General features: G+C 44.8%; 1 protein-coding gene across 2 annotated transcripts in view; it reads right to left on the bottom strand.

Moving 5' to 3' along the window:
- Positions 1 to 14,407, bottom strand: part of LOC138513043 (zinc finger MYM-type protein 1-like) — a 244,457-nt gene extending 230,050 nt beyond the window's left edge. For both annotated transcript variants that reach the window (XM_069627739.1, XM_069627740.1), the window contains exon 1: positions 11,952 to 14,407. In XM_069627739.1, coding sequence (XP_069483840.1) covers positions 12,655 to 13,932 — 1,278 coding nt within the window. In that variant the 5' untranslated portion in view covers positions 13,933 to 14,407 and the 3' untranslated portion in view covers positions 11,952 to 12,654. The remainder of the gene's footprint in view (positions 1 to 11,951) is intronic.
- Between the last annotated feature and the right edge of the window lie 3,055 nt (positions 14,408 to 17,462).

The raw sequence follows: 17,462 nt of genomic DNA, 5'->3' as shown, positions 1-17,462 counted from the left end.
TTCTGTCATAAAACCCAACATCATCAAACACGCATTAGGAAGACAATAGAGTCACAATGTCTAGTGGAGGATACAGTGCCCCTAAGTTTGGATGATTCTGCTCAAACCATAAAACCTTTACCTTCACTGAAATTACGGAACAAGAGGTTTTAGAGATTATAGAAGGGCTTAAGTCAATGTCTTGTAAGGGGGATATATTTCCTACTACCCTCTTTAAGGAATTTGCAAGTACAATTACACCGTGGGTTACAGAACTTGTTAACTGTTCTTTTGACAAGGCTGCGGTCCCTACTGGTATCAAGGAAGCCTGGATTACCCCAAGAAGGATAACCTAGACCCCTTGGTACTGGAAAACTACCACCCTTTTACATATGTTCCGTTCATACTTAAAATACTCGACAAAATAGCTTACATACAATTTCAAGCATTTGTCGAGACAAATAACATCTTGGCTAAAGAACAGTCCGGTTTCCGAATCAGTCATGGAACCGAGACGGCTCTCTTGGATTTGAAAGCCAGTATAACGGAAATTATAGAGGAAGGAAGCTCTGCATTATTGCTTTGGTTGGACCTGTCCTCTGCGATCAACTTGGTCGATCACAACCTCTAAGCAGAGAGAATTCAAAAAATAGGTTTATGCTCTTCAGAAGCAGTATCTTGGTTAAAATCCTTCTTGGGCCCTAGAAGTGCCTGCGTTGCTAAGGGAACCTCACAGTCTGAGAAGGTCCCTGTTACTTGCGGTGTCCCCCAGGGATTTTGCCTATCCCCATTGCTATTCAATATATATATATTAAATGCCTATGTGTGTGCAATTTGCCAATTATGCTGACGATACTCAGATAGTTGTTAAACTCTGGGATCTGGGATCTATAAGGATGATCTGGTTACTAGTTTAAGCAAGGGTGGAGTTAATCGTGGCGGGACTCCCTTTCTCCTGCGTACCTCCTCTTCTCTTGTTTCTGAATCTGACCAGAAGCCTGGATCCTGGTTTGTCGAGGAACCAACTCTGGGGTTCCCATTTATTTGTGAGAATTAACTAATTGACTCTCCTTTTCCCTTATCTCCCTTGGTACATTGTCTCTTACTCTGTCTTACTCTGTCTCAATTTTACTTGAACTGTAACTATACACCTTGTCATGCCTAAATGTAACTATCAATTGTTATATGTTCTGCCCTGTTGTTCACCCCGTCACCACCACTCACGATCAAGGGTTTTGCTAATTACCAATCTGTTGCCACAATGTGCTTCCATGCCTCATTACTGAAACTATTTATAAACACTTGCATATTGAATGGAATATATATGTCATAAATAACAATGGGTATCACTATGTCACTTCACGGTGCACATCACAACATCACTAAATCACAGCCTTGAAAAAGACTTAGGTTGAAACACGCGTCGGCTGTGTAGCGTGTTACCATGTCAAAAAACTTGTCATTAATTTCTACAATGATGTTTTCTTTGGTGCTAACTAACCAAAAATAAACAAATTAATGACTATGACCTGACTGGACCATATAATTGATCAAATCGCTCAACAGCGACCATTGGACCACCATACCCTACCAGTGCCCAACTGACCCAGAGTTTGTCATCCCCACAATGATCTGGTTACTATCAATGAGATATTTGGGGCAATCCAGAAGTGGAAGGCCCTAAATTCTCTTGCTCTTAATGATAAGAAAACAGAGCTTCTTGGCTTTAGTACAACATACAGAATGAAGAACTTGGACACTCGTTATAAGGCCTTTGAGATAGGTGGCAACAATATCCTGGTGCCTAACTATGTAAAAACTCTGGGAGTATTCTTTGATGCCCACCTTTCTTTTAAGAAGCATGTATTGTATCTTAAATCATCATGTGCCTTCTTTATACATCTTCTGTGGCAAATACTTCCCTATTTATCAGACCTTAACACAGTGTCAATTGCAGCAGGCAAAGTCAACAGAAAGTTATACTACTGCAATAGCCTCCTTATGGGAACTACTAAGCGCAATATTAGGAGACATCAAATCATACAGAATGGCGCGATTCGGGCTGTCTGTTGGCTAAGTCGCCAAACTGACATTACAGAACACCGGAAGAAACTACATTGGCTCTCCATAAAGCAACGACTAAACTTTAAAGGGCTAGTTATTGTCTTTAAATATCTTTCAGGTGATGCTCCAGAGTACCTCAAAACCAGATTTTAAAAAGCTATACCAAATCGGACTCTGCGATCAAATAAACAGATGTTACTGATTCAGCCGCGCGCAACCCTGAAGAAAATGAGCAGGGCAAGTTTTGATGCCTGGGCCCCGAAAAAATTGGAATGCGATCCTGCTACATATAAAACAATGTGCGGCATTGCAGCAGTTTAGGAAGCGTTTTAAGACATTTCTTTTTGAAGCTTAAGCTTAACAATAAATAATTGACTAAAACTCTGACACTCTGAAATTACTCTGCTAGTCACTATTTTAGTGACTTCTTAATACTCTACCACCATGGCCTGCACCCAAGAGTCTAGGCCCTGGCCTCAGCCACCACAACATAATACAGCCATGCATGCAAACATCTGCCCACTTATAACAACCCAGAAACATAACACAGCCACCTGAGACCCTACCCACTTCAGATCACATACTATTATAGTACTGCCAACCAATGGACAAACTCTTGGATGCATGGCCTCTGCACCCAAGACTGCCCACAACCAATACATCATAATACAGTAAGCTACCCAAGAATCTGCTTAATGGCCACAACCCAAACACATACGCCATCCACTTGAGGCCCTGTCCACTTCTGTACACATAGTATTCCAATACTTCCCCCAGTGGGCACACTCCTGGACTGTTCACTCCATCACCTCCAGCCATTCACCCAAGACTGTAGTAGCTAGTCAAAATCACCACAGCATAACACACCCATGCACCCAATAATCGGTACACTGGCCACAAACCACACACATAAGCCAGCCACACGAGGCCCTGTCCACTTCTATACATACAGTATTCCAGTATGTACAACCGGTCACCACACTCTTCAATCCAATAAGCCAGCCACTTGAGGCCCTGTCCGCCTTTCTACCCATACCATTACAGTACTTCAACCAGTGGGCACACTCCTGCACTCTTGAGTGCACCAACTCCACCCATGCACCCAAGACTCTAGTAGCTCGTCACAATCACTGCAGCATAACACAGCCATGCACCCAACAATCCATACACTGCCCAAAACCCACACACATAAACCAGCCACCTGAGACCCTGTCCACTTCTATACATACAGTATTCCAGTACATGCAGGCAGTCACCTACCCTCGACTCTAATAAGCCAGCCGCTTGAGGTCCTGTACACTTTTCTATACATACTGAAGTGGGAGAATGGGACAAAAGACTCCCCCCAATCTCCTCGCGCCCCTGGCCTAGAGGATCGCGACCCAGACACCCGCCACGAGATGAATTTGCATACCTACCAGACGCCCAAATACCCTGGTACAGGAACATATGGATGTGCCCATCAGCCTGCCCACCAGCCTGCCCTGCTCAAGCCGACACCTGTGGCATGGATGAACTCCACTAAACCTTTCCACACTAAATAAACACATCGTTAGAGATGCCATGACGACCTAGCCAACTGTCAGAACACCCGTGCAACCATGCACACAGGACACCCCCACACCAATCCACACGAAGAACATATTCAGTGCTATGACGTAGGTGACGGACACACCCACTGAGGCGCATCTTTATTATTTTTCACATAGGTTTTTCAAAATGCAGAAACGCAAGACGCACAAAGCACTCATCTAAAATGCTTGCTGACGCTTCTCCTAACCCTTGCATTGTGATGAAAATACAACGAAGACATGATACTGCTTATGAACCAATGTGATACCGCAACCTAAAGTGCCGTGCATTAAACATCCCCACCTATGCACCAGGCCCAAGTAGGCCGCAAGCAAGAGCCTCCACGAACATTGAACAAGCAAGAGTACAATTGCTGACCCTGCAGAATGAGCCCAGCGAGAACTGACAGCCAAGGGGGCAATGTTGCAACTCGCATGCCACAATCCGAAGCCAAGGTCACACCTGCAAACTAAGCCAGACACACAGTGGAAAATACAACATTAAATGTGCAGAATTCTGCCTCAACCACGGTCTCTCCTCACGTGACCACGCCGAACCTGACAGGGTGCCAGACCCAGGAGGGAGTAGTCGCCTGGGTCCCATGTTTGAGACACAGGCGGCAACAATGAAATGGCCCAATGGTCACCTACAGCGATGGGAATAGTCTGTTCTCAGGCATATGAGCAAATCCACGCATTGTCTGCACAAACACATAGTTACATATTGTTGCAAATGACAGGTACATCGCGAGCTGGGAACAACGGGCTGGGGGGCTCGCGAGTGGACCAATCAGAACATGGGGCACTCATCACTGACGCCATTAACATTAGCCAATCATTAGGGGTCTTTGTGTAACAATTTTCATGTATCTAATAGAAGGGACAACCCAAGTATACCACCTGACTGACCCTTAACCACTAACAGCGTTCTCTATACGTATGCTATACTAACCCTACCACTCGAGGAACCAATCCAGAGTGGCGAAAAAGGGGCCTGCGAGCCCCACGAATTTCGAGAGTCAGAACGGACGCATACGATCCTAGACCCATCCCTGCCGTTATTCAATAAACAGCAGAACCACCTTGCTTCTTGTGTGTGTCTCATACTCATTTTTGGGATACGCGGGAGGAGTTGGGGCCTCCCAGCCCGGAGGTCCGCGGAAGGCCCAGCCGACCCTGGGAGAAACCCCCCGACAAGTTGGAGGCAATGCTGAGATCTGTTTAAGATCTGCTTTTTATTTTTATTTTTCCGAGTGCTCTCGTTGCGAGGAGGCCCGGCGGCGCGGCCCCCACTGCCGCTGCCCCCTTTTTGAGGACTACAGGACCATCGCGGAACTGCAAGAAGACCGGACAGCGCAATCCGGATATTGGCCTTCGGGAGCCGGTTGAGAAGTATCCCGCCCGCGGTTGGCGAGTGTCCAGACGTGGTCCAGACGAGGGGAGGTGGCGAGCCGCTTGGAGGGGTGCACGCAGTCGAGCGGCCCTGCATCAAGAGAACTTGGTGAGTATGCCACACCCAACAAGCAATGTGAAATTGTGAGGGAGGGGGGAGGAATAGAATACGGGAGGTGGGAGGTGTTACAAAGGTGCGCGGCAAAGGTTTGATAAATTAGTGTTGACGGTGAAGTGAACGGTAGCTGGACAAGTACGAGAGCAGTCCGCTACGTTACGAAGAAGGGGGGGGCGGAGCACGAAAACATCACGTGCGGCCGCTCATAGACACTGATTGGCCTAGGTCGCGACCACCTGTAAGGGTGTGTGTGTGTGTGCGGTTTCCTATGAATTGGTGATTATTGATCAATGAGTAGATAAGGATCCCTATTGATCGAGCAGAAAACTCGATAGATAGATGACGTTTCCCTGTAGGCGGTAGCTAGCTGGTTGCCTAATACGGAAGATAATTGGCTGGTTAAGCCCTCCGGTCGTGGGGCGTATCACACGCGAACTTTTAAAACATGAAAAGAACTTACCGGTAGTTTTGGAAGAGGTCGGTGACGTCACCAGTAGGGCTTTCATAGGATATCTCGAGCACAAGGCATTGTTGGAGAGTGGTGGGGAAGAGAATAATGGTAAGGGAGTGAAGACGTAGATAAACGGTAACGATTATATCGGGGCAAGGTGAAGAGAGGGATGTGACCGCGCACGGAGAACGCCAGCCACGACAAGTGAAGAAAGAGGAGGAGGGGTGAAATAAAGTGGGACGGCTGTATAAGAACGTCACACAGGGCACGCAGCCGCAGGGGGCTACGTGCGCCTCGGCCATAGGGGGCCGTAACGGTGTTAGGTGAAAGAAGAAAAGAGAGAAAAGAATATATAAATGCAAATGCTATATTTTACTATTTTCTTTTAGCGGACAATCGCAAGTCCCCAAAATAACGGGGCCAGGTAAAACATCTGAAATTGTATAGCGTTCATTATTGGCAAGATAACCGCTACCATATCGAGGGAGGATAACAACTCAGTGCTACTATGTCATAGGGGACAGGATCGGGAGGGTGGGGAACACCCTCACTACCCCGCTACAGCATATATGTAAAACACTGTCACCCCATAGGGAGAAACTGATTAAATACAGCATAGAATGGACACAGGGGACGGACAACAAAATGACAACACAATGGCCGCCTAATGGCAGTTTCGACCCATATATCCAACACTCACTATTGACCCATCTGCATAACACATACAAGGGGAAGAAGTTGACACACCATGTGGAGGTGTTTAACTTATGGAGAATGTTCCAGGGGTCCCGACCAGGACCAAACGGAATGTTCACTGTGGGGGAAACAAAGGAGGAGAAGAAGGTTAAGGAGGAAGAACAGAATGGGGAAAAAGAGAGTGAAGGCACACAGTGCACGGGGAAAGGACAAGAGGGAGGAGAAAAGAGTAGCAACCTAAACGAAAAAGAAATAAAAAAGGAACAGGGCGACGATATGCCCCTAGCGAAGGTAGTGAAAAAAGAGGAAGGGGATTATATCCTTTAACGGAACTACGAGAAATAGTGAGAGAACAATTAAGGGCGGCTGAGGGGTATTCGAACCCGGCATACAGCCCACCACCATATACAGCTACAGGTGGCTACACGGGAGGGGAGCCGACAAGTACGGCAGGGACAACTTATACGAAGATATCCGCAGGGGAGGGGAAGAATAGCGAAGAACAAATTGCAGCAATAGGACATGATGAGTGGGAAGCTGCGCAGGTATTATTAAAATTGCGAGGTTCATTAACAGGAGAAGAGAAGGAGGTAGTAAGGAAAATGGACAAGGACAATGAGAGTAAGAGCGAGATGAAAGGGGAAGGGGGGAAAAGAAAGGAGGAAGAGCTGTTACGAGAAAAAGAAGAGATTTTGGAGGAACGATTAGCAGAATTAAGAAATGAGTAAAATGCCCTGATCAAGCAGCTTGAGAGGGAGGAAAGAGAGAGAGCACGGGAAAGGAAAGAAAGTAAGAATGAGTTTGGAAAAAATGAGGGAACGAACTGAAGAACGAAAGAGAGAAGCTGAAAGGGTAAAGGCAGCAGCAGAAAGGGTATCTCGAGCAGCACAGCGCGACAAGAAAAGAGAGGAAGAAGAGAAAGAAAAAGAAATGGAAATATGGAATGGGAAAATACTATCAGAAACGACCAAGAAATACGAAGAAGGGAGGATGATAGAAAGCATATTAGAGCGGGAAAGAGAGAGATGGGAAAGGAAGAGAGAAGAGGAAAGGATATTGGAAAAGATGAGTAGTGAAGTAATGGAGGAATTAATAAAGAAAAGAGAGGAAATCAGTAGAGAGATAGTGGAGAAAAAAGAAGGGGAACGAGAAGATAGGAGAGGGGAGAGTGAAGTAAGGAGATATGTACGCAGAGACACAGAAGTAGCAACAACATCAGCACAAAGGGGAACAATTGGTAAAGAAGAAACGGGAGGAACGGATTTAATAGATTTAAAAACAGTAACGATTCGGGGGAAAAAGACAGATTGGGGGTTGTCGCTCCTGGATGACTTTTGTAGCGAGGAAGCAGAAGGAATGGAGAGAGAAGGAAGAAATAGGGAAAGGGAAAGCTTAGATAAATTGTACATTACCCGGACTAACAGGGAATCACCATGGGCCTGCAGAAGAAAGGAAGAACTGGGGGGAAGTGAGGGCGAAGAGCAAGGAATGGCGGGAAGGCACACACGTGCAGCTACACCCTCATCATCCCGTCCAACATGCTCCACTTCCCCACACTCATCCCGTGCAACATGCCCACCTACACCCCCACCCGCCCCTCACGAACACACACCCTACGTTGGTAGGCTTAGAGATCTCCCTGGACGCAGGCAGGAAGAACGAGTACACACACCCACATCAAATAAAGGAAATGATAAAAGAAGGGGAAGAGATGGAGGAGAAACAGTTACGAGCAGGGGAAATATGGACATAACAGACGATGTAGACGACACGGAAGAAGAGGAGGGGTATACGGACTCGACTCTGGGGAACCCGGGGGGTCAGGTAGGACACAACCTAATGCCACTCTTGGAGAGGGGAGGGGTTAGACCACAATACGTCCCTTGGAAGCATGCAGACAAGGAAATTATAAAGTGCAGGCTCCCATCATTAAGTGGAGGTGCGGGGAAATGGATATATGAAATGGAAAAACACACCGCAGGACAGAAATTGGCAGTAGGACATGTGAAGGACCTCCTAATATCAATATTGGGGGATGCAGCAGATGACATCTGGAAGAGAGCAGGCTTCCCCGGGGTCACAATAACAAACACATCACACGACGGGGCGCCATTTGCAAACATATGTGAAAAATAATAAAGATGCGCGTCAGTGGGTGTGTCCGTCACCTACGTCATAGCACTGAATATGTTCTTAGTGTGGATTGGTGTGGGGGTGTCCTGTGTGCATGGTTGCACGGGTGTTCTGACAGTTGGCTAGGTCGTCATGGCATCTCTAACGATGTGTTTATTTACTGTTGAAAGGTTTAGTCGAGTTCATCCATGCCGCAGGTGTCGGCTTGAGCAGGGCAGGCTGGTGGGCAGGCTGATGGGCACTATAGTACTTCAATTTGTGGACACACTCTTGAACATCACCTGCAGCCAAACACCCAAAAGTCCACTACCTCATCCCAATCACCACAGCATAATACAGCCATGCACCCAACAGTTTATACACTACCATAACCCACACACATAAGCTAACCACCTGAAGCCCTGTCTACTTCTCTATGTTAGGGAGAATTCTGAAGAATGTGCTGATTTCCCTTACCTTCTGAGACCCCCAGCAACTTTGCTGGATTTCTAGGATTTGATTTTTCTACCTGGGAAGAGTGTGAGCCTTTTTCCCGCTCTTCCAGGTATTTTGATGTGCTTTACTTTTGTGTTCTTTGGTTATGGAGTTTTAAAACAACTCCATAGGCATCATATTTTTCTGTGTGCCACACAGCACCTTTAGTGCAGTAGCACAGGGATGTATTTCAGACTTCCCAAGGTTTAAATACCTTCTCTGGGACTGACTACTGTCTCCCAGAGCATGTAAAGTTAAATTGACTTTACTAGTCTCTTTAAATTTACAGACCCAGCAACACCTTCTTCCTATAGAGTGCTGGAGGGGTTAACTAGCATCCCTTGAGTCAAAACACGCATGTAACAGTCAAATGATACCATTTCCTACTTGAAATGGCTGGTGGCAGTGGTTTAGATCAAACTACCATGATTTTTCCTGACGGCGAACAACGGTAGCTAAAAATCGGATCAGCCAGGTTTTTCAATATGGTGCCCAAGACCTATCTGTAAAAACAGACTCTGGTCAACTTTTTTCGCCATTTCCTTTTGGAAAAGTCCTTCTTGAGTTTGTCTCTGCGCGCCAAGCCAGGTTTGGTCCCTTTCTTCATTGGCCTTTGGCAGGCTTCAGCGCTGATAGGATGTGAGGGTGTGAGGGAGGTGCCCGAAACTCCCTGTGCTTAGTCTCCTAGGAGACCTGAATGCACTCTGGCGTGATTGGCCGGCTGGCTGTCCGGCAAGTACAGCCACCCTGCTGTGTGAGTGATAGCCAGGCTGGAATGAATGCGGGAAAACTGTTTAAAAGCAGGTCTCTGGGACTTGGAAAGCAGAGTCGACCACTGGAACGAAAGAACTGAAGACGAGCTGAAGGAAGACGACTGTTGCAACTCCTGGACGACCAGTGAAGCCCTGCTGCAGGTCTGAATTGCCTGAAACTTCATCAATAGAGGAGCCCTTCAAGGACAACTTCATCCCTTGAGTTTGGTGGGAACAACCAACTCGCAAGCCGCCTGGACACCGTCCCCTACTGGTCGAATTCTCTAGAGTGCTGTGGAAAACCAGATAGCCAGTGGGAAGGATACCAGTTTGTGGTCTTTAAGGCACTCACACCTTAAACTGACGTATTGACAAACTTGTGGCCTCTTCCCTGGGCAGTGCAGGAACCTCCAACGTCCTCCTTCTTGTCCCCACGACTGAAGCGCAGGAACAGCGAGATCTGCTCGAACTGCCAGGAACAACTGCCTCACCTACAGCTCTTCTTCACTTTAAAGGTACTGTGCAAACGCAGTCCGGAAATATTTTCGGCCAGTGTGAAAGTTTGTGAAACTTTCCAAACTTCGAAGGCTTGGCCTTCCCTAAACCAACATCTAACTTTTCGTCTGACCAAATTCTTCTAAGATCCATGGCAAAGACTTTAACTTTTATTACCAGAACTGTGCTATCCTATACAAAGACTCTGAACCATTGACTTTGGCCCAGGCCTATGAACTGAATTGCTGGTTGTAGTTAACTGAAACCCTATGCCCTGCATATGAAAGTATTTGTGCTTAATTTCTTATAACCTTGTCTTTTTACCCCTTTTTAAAGTAACTGAAGTGCAATTTTGCTCCCACTTCAGGGGAGCTGAACTTGTTCAGTAACCTGTTGGTTGTGTATTTGTAGTATATTAGTATATGATATTGAGCTGCTCTTGCTAGTGTAATGTTTTCCAAATGACTGTGTAAATACATGTATATTCTTTTACCAAGAAACCTTGGTAAGTGTTTGTTTGAATCACTGTATTTGTTGGTCCTCTGTGTAACTTGTTCTACTGCTCACTTTACTCTTGAGATAAGTCTGGCTGCTCAGCCTCTGCGACCACATTACTGTGTAGTACAGGCATGTACCAAAGGTGAAACTGTACTTGCACTTGTAGTCTTAATTGCATGTAGTGTTCCCCAAGGGTAATGCATGTGATTCTGCCTAACACTCTACACATAGTATTCCAATACGTACAACCAGTCAGCACACTCTTCAACCCTATAAGCCAGCCACCTAAGGCCCTGTACACTTTTCTAGACATTGAGTGCATCACCTCCATCCATGCACCCAAGACTCTAGTACCTCATCACAATCACCACAGCATAACACCACCACCACAGCCATGCACCCAACAATCTGTACACTAGCCACAACCCACACACATAACCCAGCCACGTGAGACCCAGTCCACTTCTATACATACAGTATTCCATTATGTACAACCAGTCAGCACACTCTTCAATCCAATCAGCCAGCCGCCTGTGGCCCTGTACACTTTTCTGCACATACCATTACAGTACTTCAACCAGTGGGCACACTCTTTAACTCCTGAATTCATCTCCTCCAGCCAGTGGAGTAACTTTGTTGAAAATATTGGGGTGGGAATCATGACAACTGAAAAAAAGGGGCGGGTGGATTGGGCAGACCTTGGCACTGAGGGATAAGACTAAAGTACTACACAACAAGAGTCCATTGCCGACACGCTCGGTTATAACTTTCATAAGACTGATGGGTATCTTTACCTCAGTTGGTCCTTAGAATTCACTGCATAGACAACAGTAAAAAAAGCCTGCTCTCCCACTACCTAAAGAGGGCCTGCAAGCGGGCTGAAGGGAGCTGGTGTTTGATTATTGCCAGAAGGGCACTGACTCAAACAAGCATATAGACATAATATAAAATGGATGCCTGCAAGAACAGCCAATTAGGTTGCTTATTGTGATTTCATTAATTACTTGCAACATCTTTTATTTGATTCTTTTAGATGTAGCAACAGTTTATACAAATAGAGTGCATCCCTGATTATTTACATTTTATTTTATCTATAGAGCAGCAAACGCAAGTGTTTAACAAGTAAATGAAACTGTACAATTCAATTGGAAATACATGAAACAACCAAATCAGCAAGCAAGCAGATGTGTTTTGAGATGAGAAGGGAAGTGTGGAAAAGAGGAGCGAGAGTGAAGGAGAGGAGTGCATTCCAATGTTTAAGGGCCAGTAAGGAAGAGGAGCAAAAGCAAGACATGGAGGAATCGTAAAGAGAGAAAACAGAAGCTTACCCACGACTGAACACTGGTTGAAGATGCCATTTTCAGAAATAGCCAGTGTCCAAATGTAGCTTGACAGCGTTCATTTCGTTGAATGAATTGCCGGATAATCTTGTCTAAAGACACCTGATCTAGGGAACTTTGATGCACATGGCAAACAGCAACACTGTTCAAACGAGTTTGTGTCATTGTGGAGCGCAGCCATGTTTTTAGGCGACGAAGAGCACTGAAACTCTTCTCCGCTTCACATATGCTTACAGGGATGACCATCAGCGGCCTAAGAAATCTTTCCAGCTCACCAAAAAGTCTCCTAACATCACTCCAGAGTTGTTGGAACTGGCTCACAGCCTCATTTAAGGAAGTGTATGTGTAATTGTGTGAGAACATTTCCAGTTGCACTTTCAGCAATCTAACATTGATGTCTGGATATGACTTTAAATGTTTAATGCTTTCATCGGTGAGGCCAGCACTGCACTTCACTGCATTGAGAAGTATTTCTTCCAGTTGGGAAAATTCTTGCAATTCTGGTTGACTAAACCGGTGTTGTAGCTGAGAAAGGGCCATATCGATGATTTTGAAATACTCGATTTTGAAGAACTGTTCAGCTGTCTTGGTAGTGTATTGTTTTCCATTACCAGCTAAACGTACTGGTAAACTGGTAATCTTCTAGGTTGTCTAGGGGCGATTCCAGTTTTTGAACTATTGCCCCTGCTTGTTAAAAAAACACAAGAAGACGTGACTCATCTCTGAGCGTCGTTAGGTTTTCTTGTATGAGATTAACTTTTTTCAGCATGCCTGATACAGTGCAATTCCACTCTTGTAAGCTTTTATTTAGTATTGTGAGTGGTTCCATTAATGATTGTATTAGTGTTAAACTAAGAATAGTATTTCCTTTCAGAAAGTGCTCCAGGAGACCACTTGCCCTTGCAGCTGCTTCTCCAGTACTTTCCTCCATTCCTTGCAGGGTTTGTATAACTAGTTCATACTGTCCTAGGACAGCTTCAATTGAAGATTGTCGGACTGTCCACCTGGTAGGGCAAAGAGGTCGCAGTTTTTTTATGTTGTTGAATGATACATTTTCCGTGTGGGCAATAGCTAAAAACATTGTTCTGAACCTCAGAGATTCACCAAATAACTTCCCTAGCTCATTTACCCATTTTAGAGCATTTCGTAGCAAGGGTCTCGCGTCACAGCTTTCTTTCACTACTAGGTTCACACAATGTGCACCACAGTGTACAAATAAGGCTAGTGGCTGTTTCTTTTTAATGAAAGCTTGGGCTCCGTGATATGCCCCAGACATGTTAGCAGAGCCATCAAATGCCATACCTCGGAGGAGAGCAACAGGAAGAGGAAGACGAACAAGCACATCAAAAATTAGGTTGGCAATAGAATCCCCCGTCATATCTTTGGGCTCATAGAAGCCAAAAAACTCTTCATGAGGATTCATGTTGGAGTCCACATAACAAAGACATATGCTTTCTTGTTCCTTTCCTGAGCAGTCCTGAGTTCCATCAACAATAAGAGAATAATACGTTGAGTTGCAGTTAATGTCGGCTATGATGGAACGGATTATCTCATGACTCATTGAACAGATGATTTCATTCTGTATCGCTGGACTGGTGTAGTCTTGCTTCCGCTGTAGCCACATTTTGAACGTTTCATTCCCTTCACAGCTGCTGAACATTTTTAGTAACTCATTGTAATTTCCCTCATCCAGTTGATGACCCTGCAGTGGCAGTCCTTGTCTGACCAGATAGCGCAAAGCGATAACAAGCTTATATAAGCATTTCCTTGAAAGTTCTTGTGACTTCCTTGACTGATCAATAGAATCAATGCTTTGTCCTTGTAGGGCATGTACCATTTTCCAAGATGCATGCTGGTAAGTTTCAGATGACTGGTGAGCTGCAAGCTTTTCACATGCCTTCTTCCAGTTGGAAAATCCTACTGAAGAAAATGTTGGCTCACGTCTCTTTGACAAGGCAAGCAAACCCATTTTTTCACTTTTTGCGCAAGTGAAACAATGCACTGCCTTCAAATCAGGGCTGAAATGCAGCCACTCAAATTCTTTGTACTAGGCACTTTGAAATCGCAGGCTTCTTTGACCACAGATTTGTGGAGGTATCTCCTCACTAGGTGGTTGAAAGGGCTCTTGCAAAGTAAGGATTGACGTCTAGGTTACATGATCACCTGGAGACTGACACAGTGTGCTATTTGGTGTGAAAGAACTTGTTGTAGTGATGTCATCACCAGCACAGTTTGTTGGTTGTGACTGTGATTCAACTTGGGCTTCTGATTCATGCTCATCGTTACACTCAGTATGCATTTCTTCTTCATGAGGAGCACTAGTTGTTGAAGTTTTTGTACGATCTGCACGGTTAACACACGGTCTTTTGAAAATGGCTTCAATGGTGGGCTGGCCTTCCCTTTGTCGCTTCATCTGCACTCTTTCTGGTTTGGATGGATGTGGTGAATTGCTCTGAAATGTAGATATTTCACATAATTTGTATTGCTAACTAGTCAAATACACTGTTCTATCAAAAACAGACTCGCTCAGCAAGTACATTTTAGGATTATAAATCAGTACACTGTGAGTAGAGGTCTGGGCATCCGCAAGCCAAGAATACACCAAAGGATACACAGAGCAGGTTATGGCTCAGGGCTGTTTTTATCTCACTTAGCTCAAATTCTTCTTTACCTGTGTCTCCTCTTTCAGCCCTGATCTCTAAGAAGGATGTCCTTGAAAGCGCACCAGGTGGTGCTGGAAGGACTGCTGCAAGCACTCGTTCTGTCCTCCTCACCTAAAGAATAATAAGAAAATAGATGTATGAGCTACTTTAGGGCATGTGATCCAAATGTAGTTCAATACAAATCCTCATTCCAGAGTTACAGATGGCAGGGGGTATAAGGGCTCTTTTGCTTATTGTTTCTGAAGAATTGTTTCTGAAGAATTTTAGAGGAGGAGGACTATGTCTCAGTGTGGGCATGCCCAACCCCAATACAGAAACATCTATAGGGAAAAATATCTACATACAAGGCAGTATTGTAACCAAGACAGCACTGTAACCAAGCTGAGAATGTTCCTGCCTTTTCTGTGCCCTGATACCCTCGAGTCTGGTGCGTGCTATAAATAATAAAACAAACAAACAAACAGGATACTGCACAGGAGAGACCCAATAAACAATGCACAGAAAGGCTAAACAGAAAGGATTGTAGCTTTTTCAAACTTTAGCCTGACCAGTAATAAGCTGATGAAGCGTTTTACACAAAACTGGCTTCTAATGCATGGTAAAGGGTCCACAGTTCCTCAGCCGCTACCTCCTCACTATTACACAGGCCTCAGGGGTTATTTCGGCAATAAAGAGCAGGAGCATGCTTTATCTAACAGAGCTGGCATTAGCATCTCTTATTAGTGCTGGCCTGCAGCTACCGAAAATCATGGTGCTGCAGTGTAGAAAGGGTTTTTGGCGTAGTGGATTTACAATTTGAAGCAACTTCTTTGCTTTATGTGTTTAAGTGTGGGCACAGTATAGCCTGCTCGTCAGAATCATATGCACAAAACATTCCAGTGTGCTCTTGTATGGACATTGGGCACATCAGACAAAAACAGGTATATGTGCTGTTACATAAGGGAGCACCACATAGGCACCATTAACCAATGGGGTGGTGACTTGTGTAGCACACAAATCATTGCTGCGAACATATCACTGCACTGATTTGCCATGGATTACTGTCTGCATAGTGACAGACAATGAACTCTACTTTCCTAATAAAGGTGCAAGCGACACTGAGTTGCCATCTGGTGGCGCTAGGCAGCGGCTGGCTTGTTTAGACAATTAAAAGAACTTTGATGCATTTAGTCCATGTCCCAAAGTAGCCACTAGAATACTTAAGCAAGAAAATTTGAGTTAAAAGACAGCAAGACAATTTGCTCTAAGAAATAGTGATTTCTGCAATGTCAGTCCCATTCAAGTTGGAACTCTTTAAAAGATCCAATGACCCACACTCAGTTCCAACAAGGCAAACAAGCTGTGGTTTTTCAATTATTCTTTACAAACCCACTACTTGCAAGACTCATTGGAGATTCAAACATGTTCTTATGGTCGGACAAAGGTTGCAAAAAGGTGCGAGTACCAGGGCATCTAATAGCACTGCCTGGCAAATGCCTAAAACGTATACACAAGCCAAAACTGTTGGTGTCGCCAATGCTTGTTTTTAACAGGACTTGAGTGAAGGACACATTGAGTGGTTGAAGGCAGACCTGGTTGACATTTTTATCACACCAAGAGTGCGCTTACAGCTTCAATTAAGCAATTAGCTCTCAGAGGATGCTTTGAAAAAACATTGGCAGGCACTGGGTATGATATATTTAATTTAATTATGAGATCATATTTTATTTATATTGAGCTCGTACACAAGTGTTTCAGAGCGCGAAACACTTTTTTGTTGGTGGCCAAAAGTGTGATAGTAAGACTTATTAAAGCAAGCTCAATGAGATACCAGGAGGCTGGGGTTTGGGCGGGAGGTGCAGGATCTAGCCTTGCTATCCCGACAGTGATCCTCTACACATTTCAGACTTCAATGCATTTAGATCCGCAGAAAATTTGACTTTTCCAGAAGTGTCCAAGCAAGCAAACGAGGCCTTAAAATGGTGTGTCCGCTTTGCGTGCTTTGAACATCTAACTAAAGAAAACTAGTGAAAACGGTGGATAGGCCACAGCATACTTTCTTAAAACCCTGGGGTCTAGCCATGCAATTTAAATATAGACGTGACAGCTATAAACGGATCCCCATTTCGTATGAAAATATTCCGTCTGATATTCATGCACTTGGGTGCTCTTCTGGGGTGTTCTGGTATGCAGATGTGAAGATGTGCATCGTGGATAAGAAGTGATAGTAGCAAATCGGTGATTGGTTGTAAAATAGAATGCAGATCTCAAGGCTGCGTGGGCTTCTCTTTAAATTCACCTGCAAGCAACAGTAGCACCCTTGGCTCACTGCACAAAATGAATGCAACGGTCCCTGATGCTTCGTCCAAATGCAGACATGCACCAGACAATTTAATTAACTTGACATGGCCCTTCTGTGATATTTCTGGTTGAGCGCACACTGTCACAGCTTTGCCAACAGGATGCCTGTTTGTTTCTTTCAATAAACACAAGTAAAATAACACTAAATCCTTCAGGATGCCCATGGTGCTGGTTTAAAGCGCACAGATTTGATGATCAATGGAAAACCATAGGTATCCGTGGTCGGCCATTAATAACTATGATCTGTCCTAAATTTACTATTGCTTTGCTCAGGCAAGGGTGCACCATATGCACTGATCCCCACCGTTGTTTAGGGACTGGATTTACACCAATGAACCACAGGACAGGTTCTGTGATGTATTGAATGCAAAATACAAGCCCTAGTATACATCAAACACATTCATTGCCTTCTTACATGAAGTGAGAACAAAATATAAAGAAAAGATTGATGCAGGCACTTGTGACTTCATTGTTCTGTTTGTAACCTGTATCACAT

This window comes from Ambystoma mexicanum, chromosome 12 (assembly GCF_040938575.1).
Source record: "Ambystoma mexicanum isolate Mex_15411 chromosome 12, UKY_AmexF1_1, whole genome shotgun sequence".
Classification (NCBI taxonomy): Eukaryota; Metazoa; Chordata; class Amphibia; order Caudata; family Ambystomatidae; genus Ambystoma; species Ambystoma mexicanum.
Note: the sequence above shows the minus strand (reverse complement) of the source record. Positions and strands in the feature narration are given on the sequence as shown.